General features: G+C 41.3%; 1 protein-coding gene and 2 non-coding genes across 3 annotated transcripts; all 3 read left to right on the forward strand.

Annotated features, from left to right (window-relative positions):
- The first annotated feature begins 2,366 nt into the window (after nucleotides 1–2,366).
- On the forward strand, nucleotides 2,367–5,015 carry LOC119141759 (cytochrome c oxidase subunit 7C, mitochondrial). The gene is made up of 3 exons (XM_037374346.1): nucleotides 2,367–2,541; nucleotides 3,704–3,849; nucleotides 4,921–5,015. The coding sequence occupies exons 1-2, from the start codon at nucleotides 2,467–2,469 to the stop codon at nucleotides 3,818–3,820; spliced, it is 192 nt and encodes a 63-aa protein (XP_037230243.1). The 5' UTR covers nucleotides 2,367–2,466; the 3' UTR covers nucleotides 3,821–3,849; nucleotides 4,921–5,015.
- LOC119141945 lies at nucleotides 3,213–3,275 on the forward strand. Its single transcript, XR_005102100.1, has one exon. It is a non-coding gene; the product is annotated as a small nucleolar RNA Z39 (small nucleolar RNA).
- Nucleotides 4,210–4,271, forward strand: LOC119141944. Its single transcript, XR_005102099.1, has one exon. It is a non-coding gene; the product is annotated as a small nucleolar RNA Z39 (small nucleolar RNA).
- Nucleotides 5,016–10,708: the final 5,693 nt, after the last annotated feature.

The raw sequence follows: 10,708 nt of genomic DNA on the forward strand, positions 1-10,708 counted from the left end.
CTAAACAGCAAGGGAAGTTAGCAGAAACAGGAAAGCATCCTCCAATAGACTTAAGAATTAGCAAATGAAGAAAGAAAGAAAAAGAATTGTACGCTTTGACATGTAAAATGACAAATATAACTAGATGGAGGAAAAAGACTTTGAAAAACAACTAGGTAAGGGAATCACAACTAAATCTAAAAATGGGGCAAAAGGTTTCCTAGATTTCTCTGTCACCTATTAAAAGTCAAAGAATAAAGAAGCACTGAAAAGTAAGGCCATCGGCCTGGACTCTTCACACTGATACTTACTGTGGAAGAAACCTAGTTAGTTGTATGTAAGTCTTTTTTTGTGAGGGGTACAGAAAAGGATCTGTATGAACAGGCTATGGCGTATCTATGGGAAAAGTAAGTGCTAAGGAATAACATGGACCAAATGATACTCTATACATCAAGCTGTAAGAGAAATCTACGATGAATAGCTGAATTATTAATGATCAATCTGAGCTCAGTCTTGAAAATTCCTTGTTTGACCAATACAATACCTATTTACTCCACTAGTTTCCAAGTGGAACCACAGGTTTCTAAGACTGTAATCTATACTGGACTTTTTAGTAAATATTACAACAATGCTACAAGAAGCAAATGTCTGAATAAAGATAAAGGAGGTGTGTGTGCATGTTTTGATTTTGCTTCCATAACGAGAAAGCCAGTGAAGTCCTGATGAAGACATCAATATATATGTGGATATTATCTGTTTCAAAATTCAAGTTTCCAAATGTTCTTCTATAAGAGTTCCTGTCCAGTCAACAAATCACTAGATAAAAATGTTCTGGTGAAAAAAAAAAAAAAAAAAAAAAAGCTGGTGACAATACCTGTTCTTACAAAGCATTCAATTAGAATTTCAGAGCTAAATTATATTTTGAATATAGAACAATTCAAGAGTTATAGTATCACAAGAAACTCAAAGAATTCCCAAGAAAACTGCATGTGAAGTAATTCAGATTGCTCTCTGGCTTCAGGAGGTGCTGAACACAGAAGTACAAAAACTTATTGCTGCATTTTGCTGGCAGTCTAATTCACTCACATTAAAACTCGAGTAGGAAAACAATCCAGTTGAAATCTACTGCTTACTCCCCAACTGTTTCTGAAGTTCATATGTGCACCTAGTGCAAATTCATTTTATATTATATTGGTTTGTAGTTTATAGAAGAAATCATTCCAGAAAATTATATTAATCTTTGTACTTAATTCCACTTTATTTATTTCATGAATACATTAATTTGATACACTTTAAATATTAAAAAACCCTCATTGTTTCACGATGCTTTTCTGTGTCTTCTGCTTGAACATACATTGTCTCTCAAAACAAACTACAGTATTTCTACCTGGTCCTAATTACCCTATTTTCCAAAATAAATTATCTAAATAAAAGTTAATACAATTATATTTCGCTTCTCAAGCTCACAGTTGTTTCCACCTGCCTTTAATAATGTGGAGTGTTGTTGAGCCGGAATCTTGTTTTTCTATCCTCCCTTAGATACTACGTAACTATGCAGACAGGCTACGAAAAAAATGTTGCCTTACAACACAAGAGATGGCAGCATCAAACTTACTTTACTGAAAAACAAATAACATCCAGTGTTTTGTCTTTAAACTACTGCATATAAGAAAACAGACAGACACTATCACCCTAGAAATAAGTTTGTGGGTTTGTTTTTTTTTATTATTATTATTCCTTTTCCAAACATGAAGGGTGGAGGGCTTTTTTTCCTCGGTATTTTCCAAGTTTCTTTGAAGTGTAACTTTGTAAGAAAACTAGGCCAGAATATACTCATTAAGGTCGGCATAAACAGTCATCACCGGCCTCGCCCATATTCACTGGACTCTTAAATAACGTTTGTAAAGCTACAGCCATCAGCTAAGTTGACGGCCCGTGATCTCATATTTCTGCAACACTGCAGAGACTGAGGACCTGTTTGACTCACACCACCACCGCTTTGCCACCGTACAAAAAAGCTGTCCAGGACCTCTATTTTAAAAGCTGACCTGTGCTACCGCAAGATTAGCCTGAGGTAACACAGAAGTGGTTATTTGCTTTTCGCTCCGCCGGTGGTAATACTGCTCCCTTCCTTTCCTGCCGCCTGAACTTTCCTACCGCCCTCAGAGAGCACGTTGCCATTTCCCCCGCCACACCTGAGGGAAAGGCGCGCCGCGGGGCCCGAACGCCTGGCAGCCGACAAAATGGCGGGCGGGGGCGGAGAGCGGCGGGATACCCCCTCCCCTGAGGCGCACGGCGCGCCCAATCGCAGGCTGCAGATCGGCACCACGTGATCGCGCGGCACCGCCCCACACTACAACTCCCATCACACCCCGGGGCACGCACCTCATTCCGGCCCCGCCTCCCGCTCCCAGAACCAGAAGGCGCCGGGGGTGCTGGGGGAAGGTCGCGCAGGGGAGAGGGTCGCAGCGCTGCCCTGTCGGTACCATGCTGGCTGCCAGTATCCGCAGGTTTACCACCTCTGCCCTGCGTAGGAGCCATTATGAGGAGGGCCCTGGGAAGGTGCGTGTGGAGGAGGTGCCGGCCCGCTGCGGCGTGGCCTGAAGGTCGCAGGAGGGGACTGCGGCCGGGCTCGGGGAGGGGATGGCGCGGGGGGGGGGGGGGGGGGTGAGGGCCCGCCTCGGGGTGGCGGGGCAGGGAGCGTAACGCCTCGCTGCGGGACGGTGGCTCCGCGGGAGGAGCGGGACGGGGAGAAACGTGTCCTTGAAGGACGTTGCTCTGGCGGCGCTCGCCCGGCCCGCGGGCGGCCAGCGGCAGGCCTAGCCCAGGGGCCAGCCCCGCCACAGCTCCGGGGTGACGGCACGGGGGACGCTCGGGAGATTGCTGAAAGGGGGGCAGCCAGAGGGGCGTCGGTGGAGCCGCAGTGCGGGCCTGGGCTGGCTGGCCGTCGGCGCTGGTGTGAGGCGCAGGCCCGTCCTGCTTTGGCTGTGCTCAAGGTGAGCCCCTCGCTCGGTGAGCGCCCGTGAGGAGTTCTGCACAGTCCCAGGGCCCCAGCGGACTGGATGCCGTTGTGAGGAGCAGAGTAACGACTGCTGTGTTGCCAGTTGCCCAGCTGGTGTCTGGTGGGTTTGGTGGTCTGGTGGTACTGCTGTTACAGCCACAGCAAAGAGGTCTGTGTTGCAAATGATTTCATATCCTTCCTTGCAACTTTCTGCAGTGACTTCTGACCAGTGGTACAAATGATGAGCATTGCAGTATGAGAGACAGCAATGATACTGTAAACGCTTTCTGATGTACCTTGTTGCTTAATACGTTCTCTTAAGTCCTATATCGAAAAACTAATTTTACACACCTAACGAGCCAGAGGGTAGTCTTCACAGTGAAGGTTTAGATGTTGGAACAGCTTGCCTAGAGAAGCGTTGGGCTCTGTATCTTCAGGGACATGCATGCTGAACTGGATGAGACCTTCAAAGCAGGGGTAGTTTGCTAAATTGGGGGAAGAGGGGAAGAGCGGACAAAATGACCTCAGGAGGTCACATGCAAGCTATTATTGTAATTACTGTATTTCTTTCCTTGAGAGGAAGGGAAACTGATTTGTGCCTGAATGTTGTTTTTGTCAGCTTGACTCCACCTGTTAGTGCTCTGAGCTTCTCACCATTTTCAAGTCAATGAGGAAGTAACTGCTGCATGGCTGCAAAACTTAAAATTAATTTTTCTCTTACAGAACATTCCGTTTTCTGTGGAAAATAAATGGCGATTACTTGCAGTGATGTGTGGATTCTTTGGAAGTGGATTTGTCGCTCCTTTTGTTATTGTCAGACACCAGCTTCTTAAGAAATGAAGAGGACAGACTGTAATTGCACTAGCTGGGTAACTGCATTTAGATTTCATAGCATGGTGGAGTCTGTGGTCAAAACTGAGCTTTACAGAGTCTAATCTAAAACCATTATCAATTTTCAACCCTTCATAGTCCAGGTGCTAAAGAGTTGTGGTCTGCAATGGCATCTATAACTCAAATAATGAATAGGTTTGTTTGCTTCACAGGGCTGCTGCACTGTCAGTGGCTGGTCCTAAGGCCACACCTTTCTGGCTGCAGCTTCTTGATGGTCTACAGCTGGGTGAACTGACAGAAGAGTGCTACTGTTTTGATTTGGATAATAACTATAACCAAAACCATGTCTACCTTTCTTGAAACATAAAGTTACGCTTCTCAGTCTGTAGGAACAGCTGGCATGTGTGATGTGAACAAAACAGTATGAGAAACTGTGATACTGTAAACGCTTTCTGATGTGCCAGTTAAAACTGAGTGGAAAACAACATTGCTTGAAATTCAGTTCAGCCATGTCAAAACAATCACACCACCTACATACAATGTTCCTAACCATTCACAGGATAAAGTCCACATAAAACAAGGTCATTAACAGCAGAAACAATTGTAACTGATGCTTGCTGACGATCATAACAGACAAAGCAAGCCTCAGACATATTCAGACTGTGCAAGCATGCGCTTTCCAGTTGAAAGGCCGCATCAGTTTATCTTAATCTGATTTCACTTCAGAAATATTTGGTATTGTCAGTTCTGTAATCTGAGAAACAACAAATCTTTTTAAGCTGGAATGACCCAGGTAGTTCTTGAAAAGAAATAACAGTCCTCACTAGAATCTCATAATTGGAGCAAATTGAAGTAATCTATGTAATTCCTTTGACAGTCTGATGTTTTTGACTCCCTAGATTAAGGAGAAAAAATCAGCACACTTGTATTGAACTTGAGCACTTAAAACTGTATGATTTCATAATCATAAGTCAGGGCCTCCGCTACAAAAGCATGCAGTGGATGAAGCAAAGCCTGACAAATTTATAGTTAATTTATTTGTAGCTTTTCTAAATTCGAAGGGTAACGTAGTTCTTAAACTCATTAATTCTTTTTTTTTTTCCTTGCAGAGCTGAAGTCTTCTACACAGCACCTTTCAATGGAAAAAGGATAGCTGCAATTGTGTACCATGCTGAATGTGTCTAAATAAAATCTTAAATCTGAAGGTCTTGGGCTGTGTATTTTGTGAAATTCCTGAAATGCTTTTGACAATAGGTGTATACTGAGAACCCCTTCAGATTGTGGTGTGTTGACATTAAATTGGCCACTAATTTTCTTTATAGATAAAGAGGGTTGAAGCGTTACATTTCAAAACAGAAGTTGGGCTCAACACCTTTAGCAGAACAGATGTTTAAATAGCTTTACTAAGCTATATGGCCTTTTCAAACACTCTTTAGACTACTCACAGAATAATGACCTGGGATAGTTTATAACCAGTGAGCCTCACAGTGGGTATACTGTCACCATAATCCATGCTGCAGAATTTTTATCTTCAATATTTTGGGTTCATCAGTTGAGAAGACTTTATTTGTCTATGTTTCCACACTTCTTTATTCTAAAGAGTTGTTGCTGGCTTACTGTTGCCCTGTGCAGGAACCTATGCATTGCCCTGCAGGTTTCATGAGGCCTCAGGACTGGATGACGACTAAGTCTGGAAAGTGAGTACAGCAGCAATAACTAGAACTGTGATCAGAAAAAGTATTGGTAATATTCTATAGCTTATCAGAACTGGTATTGCTGCAGATACAGCTGTTCTGAAAGAATTGATAGTTTTCAGTTTGTAGCTGTAGTCTTTGCACAGGATCATACCAAACAAGGGGGACTGTGTAATTAAAGGTAATTTAGAGCTGTGAAGAGTGCTGTTGGGACACTTCCACCAACCTGAACATGACATGTTATAGTCAGTGGCCCTGTTGCCTGCATGAGTAGGAAGTAATTTTCACATACAGTTTTGTTGCGACCACCTCTGACTAAAGATGCATGAGGAGTAGTGGTGTGATCCTGTAATGATTACATCACCTAGGAAATGATGCTGTCAAGTGGTAGTATTGAGTTCCTTAAGTGAAGTTTTCTCATTTACTTTTTTACTCTAAAATACTCTTCTGTCTGTAGCACAATACATTTAATGTGGCTTCCAATGTCAATTCATAGACTGGTGTTACAGAAGTTTGGAATGTGTTGGTATAGTTCAAACAAGTACTAGTTTGTCATCAAATACCATGAGCTTACAAGAGCAATAAAATCCTCTTGGCAACAGAATAGCTTTTGGGTATTGGGTATCTTTTTGTTTGGGGGGGGGGGGGGCGGGGGGCAGCTTTAAAATACTGATGACTAGTCCTGGTGTCAGCTGGAACAGTTAATTTTCAGTAGCTGGTGCAGTGCTGTGTTTTGGGTTTGGTGTGAGAGTGATGTTGCTAACACACATTTTTTAGTTGTTGCTGGGTAATGTTTGTACAAAGTCGGGGACTTTTCAGTTTCTCAGGCCTTGCCAAGCAAGAAGGCTGGAGCAGCATAAGAACTTGGGAGGGGACACAGCCAGGACTGTTGATCTGAACTAGCCAAAGGGATATTCCGTACCATGAACATCATGCTTACGTAAGCTGGGGGGAGTCGGACAGGGGCTGCCGATGACTGCTGGGAGACTGGCTGAGCATTGGTGAGCGGGAGGTGAGCAATTGTATATCACTTCTTTTTTCTTTGGGTTTTTTTTTCTTTTAGATTTTATTTCTCTCCCTTGCTCTCCTTTTCATTACAGTTATTATTACTGCTACTATTTTATTTCAATTATCATTATCTCCTCATACAAGTTTTACCTTTTTCCTGATTCTCCTTCCTGTCCTGCTGGGGAGGGGTTGGGGGGAGTGAGGGGGTGAGCAGCGGCCTGGTACTTGCTGGCTGGGGTTAAGCCACACAGTGTGTGAAGAGCCTGCTGGGAACAAAGTAGTAACTGTTGCTACAACTTCTTCAGCAGAGCTAGAAGGTAGCTTAATGAAGCATGGTGATTTTGATAAAGGGCTAGCAAAGGCTACGAAAAAGTGATAATGAAGAAAGATTCAGAGTAAAGATCCCACAATATAAAGGATTGAGATAGTAGGAATTCTTTATAGCTGTGACTGAGGTATAATTATATGCTATAATGTTTCTTAATGTACTTCCTGTCTGCAGAGTAATGCCTTTCAACAGACTTTGAGAGCATGTCTCCCTGTGTCTTGTGAAGCAAGCGAACTGTGTGTGTACTGTAGGTGATATGGGAACAGTGTGCTGAAACAGCTGGGGAATCCAGAAAGGGTGACTATTTCTTGGTCTAGACATTGGGATTTCCTGGAAGAACTTGGGTACTATAAAAAAATGCCACCCTTTCAATGCAAAAATAAAAATGGGAGCTCTTCGGTGAGAAAGTCTCATTTGCTTTCTCTCACAGATGAGCAGGTCAAAATGTCTGTTGCACAAGGCAAGTCCGAATGGAAGCCTGTTACAGAATTGCATTTCTCTTAGGGGTCACAAACATAATTTTTCTGTGTATGCATTTGTACCTAGCTCACTGTGTGTCCTCCAAAGTTAAATAACTTGTTTGGTTTGGTTAACTTTCCCTCTTACTCCTAAGTCCTTGATGTATTTGAAAAGGGTGAGCATTACCTCTGAATGTTTATCTTGCGAGCTAGGCAAACAAGTTCCTTTAGTCTGCTTAAAATAAGGTCTCCTTTCTGTATATCATCCCCTTCTCTATATTTTTTCTATTTAAATATATTTTTGAACATGGGTGGTTAAACTTAAACCAGTTATTTTTAGATTAAATGTTAGAGAATTTCTCCTCTCATCATGTGTTCTGAAACTGTAATCATCATTTTTTGCAGTGTCGTTACACTGATGGATCGTAGTCATTTTAGGAGCAGAGTGGTCCTGGGGGCTACTGGTTGTAAGTTTTCAAATTATGACCCTGTTTCCAGCCCTACCACCAACTTATAAAAATTACTGATGTGCATCACAACACCCATAACCTTTCATCTCCTGGTTTACTTAATTTCTATTGCTGCAACTGTTAGGCATACTCTGGGGGATGACTGCTGATAGTTGTCTTCCAGCTGTTGCCTACTGTATGATCCCACTTTGTGTGCCGGTAAGTGTCATACAACGGTTAAACCACATCAACCCTGCTTTGGATAAGTCAAGCTGACTAAACATATAATGTTAGTCATAAACTATCACTTGATAAACCCATGTTCATGGCGCCCATTGTTAATTAATCTTTCCTTCAAACAGAAAGTTCAGTGCAATTTTGTAGGTTTTTTTTAATCTGCTGCATTAATTCTTTCAGGATTTCTTGAGTGTAGGTTAAGTACACTCGCTAATTTTGTTCTGCATAGCTCTCCAGTTTTGAGCTTGCATTTTTAATATAACAGCTGCACACCGTAAGTTTCAAAATAAGTAGACATGCTCTCTATTTGTTGCAAACTCTGTTATTCTTAGGTGCTGCCAGAGCTGTAATTAGTCCCTTTAGAATTGGACTGTTTCTCTACATGACTTGCTTGGGCAGTTTTCAGTAATTTTCAAGCCCCATCAATTATCAAGTCCATAAGTTCTCTGTCTGAATTAAGTAATTGGTTCCCTTAGGTTTTCAAAACTTTCACTTCTGTAATAGAAACACATTAACAGATCTGTTTTGATCTCTTTTTCTATTAATGCAAACTGGGACAGTCTGCATTCTACCCAAAGGCGTTTTTTACTGCTAGATTATTCATAATCTTATCACTATTTAATAACGCAAAGTCTAAAAATCTTCGTTTGGTTGCTTGCCTGGAAAATACTGGTTGTCATTGAGAGAGATGTGGCTCCTATCATTAGTATCAGATGTTTGACACAGTTTAATTTCACAGAGGCAAAACTCCAGATTGTATTTGTTTCTCTTGTTACAAGAATATTGCTGCTTATAGCCAAGCTTGATTTTAGGAGCATATGTCTAAGCCTAGATTTCTGGTTTTATCTGTTCTGTGGTTTTTTATTTAAGTCTTCCTGCTCTTTTATTTGCTTATTGACTGCTAAGTAGGTAAGCCAGAGGAACCTGGGTAGATTGTTGAAACACATCTATTGCTGACCACTGTTTGTGGCCGCTCTCAACACTTTTCTTCCATGCCTAGCTTCACAGGGTGGAAAAAGTGTCCATGGCAGCAAAATTCTAGGGCAGACCAAATGATCTCTGATGAGCAGCCTTATGCTGGTCTCAGGAAGCAATGCTGTGGATAAAATAGGTTTTAAAAAAATACCCGCTATGAAATGCTAATGCATGACTTTGAGAGGTGCTGAGTCTTCTGTTTAATTCACGTAAATGGGACTAGTCCAGTTCTACAGCCTGACAAGCCTTACCCTGTCATCCCCCAGTACAGCTTAGGCGACAAGTTAGCTGATTTTGTGACCCTTTTAAGTACCAAATGTTTGTTGCCGTCAAAGGTATCAGAATCTCACCCAGGAATGACTTCTCTAAACACATTTCCACCACAGTTATTAACATGGAAATACCCAGCCCGGAGTGAATCCAGAGATGGAGGTGTCACTCTACATGTGTAAGAACAAACTGAAATTTTATGGTAATCAGGGGGATCAGATCAGATTCATAAAAAAACAAGAGATGTAGAATTAAGTTGTTCAAAGTGTAAGGGTATGTTTCATCACACTCTGCTATATGATAGTTTGAGTACCGAATGAAATATTTGTTTTTAAAATAGCCTTTTGGGTTCCCTTTAGGGCACCTTGACTTGGTAGAAGATAAATCAATTGAAAAAACATGAGGCAGAAAAATATGACACTTAGAGGTTTGACATTATAGGCAAAAAGCAATATGTAAGTAGTGCTTCTCTATCATTAAAATTTTATGAAGGAAACAAGATGATGGTTAAAGGACGTTTGGGAAATAACACATCTGTGTGAATGATAATATATTTTGCTTACTAGATGCCAATTTTAAGGAAAATCTTTTACGGTCCCTGATTTTTTTCCAGTTTTCTTGTTATAATTTTCCCCTTCACAAATTCTATTTTGGCTCAAACTCGAAATAGTTTAATTTTGTTTCCAGAGAGGTTCACACTTCAGCATTTTAATTATGTTAGATATCAGCAGTCTTCAAGCAGCTTCTCAATTAAATCTAAGCAGATGTGATTTAGATGTCCTTATGTTTTAATATTTGGAGTGTTTCCAGTTTGGGGATCTTTCTCTTCTACTCTGGAATGTTAGTTTGTCTCATTTCATAAACACAGCTGAAAACTCACAAAACCTTTACAAAGTGCTCTGAAGTTGTCAAATGGAGTATGTTGATGCAGAAAGGAAAGCGGAGTGTATCAGAGGTTAGACATTTTCAGAAATAACAAATGGGGAATGTTTGACACAAGTAGGATGGCAATGCAACATGGTTTTCCTCTACATGTTTATATTATATATCTCAGAGATGTGCAGAGATAGATAAAATTCACTGTTGGCAACGGCAAGGCAATGGTGGGGCAATTTAAACTTCCTTGGAGGTGATGTATCCTAAACAAATAGTGATTACTGTAGCAGAAGATGCCGTTGCGGGCTGCTGAACAAAAATATCTGCTCAGGCAATCAAAAAGGCAAGGAGGATGTTAACCTCTTCTACAGAAACGGATGGAAACCATAACAGCAGATATAGTGCCATTGTATACATACGAGTGGTATACCGTTCCTTGAAAACCATGTGGAATTTTCTTATTTGACCCAGGTTACTGAAAGACACAAAAAAACTTAACAGTTGCAGATATGGAAAATTTTCAACATGAAGAGTTAGTAAACTAGTAGAACCCTTGAGTTTAGAGAAGAATGAGAGGAAAAAGCTATCCTATCAAAATCATT

The sequence above is a fragment of the Falco rusticolus genome, chromosome Z (assembly GCF_015220075.1).
Source record: "Falco rusticolus isolate bFalRus1 chromosome Z, bFalRus1.pri, whole genome shotgun sequence".
In the NCBI taxonomy this organism is placed as follows: domain Eukaryota; kingdom Metazoa; phylum Chordata; class Aves; order Falconiformes; family Falconidae; genus Falco; species Falco rusticolus.

Coding starts and splice junctions, on each gene's coding strand:
- LOC119141759 (XM_037374346.1), top strand. CDS start 2,467: ATGCTGGCTGCCAGTATCCGCAGGTTTACCACCTCTGCCCTGCGTAGG. Junction 2,542..3,703: donor ATGAGGAGGGCCCTGGGAAG/GTGCGTGTGGAG, acceptor TTTCTCTTACAG/AACATTCCGTTTTCTGTGGA.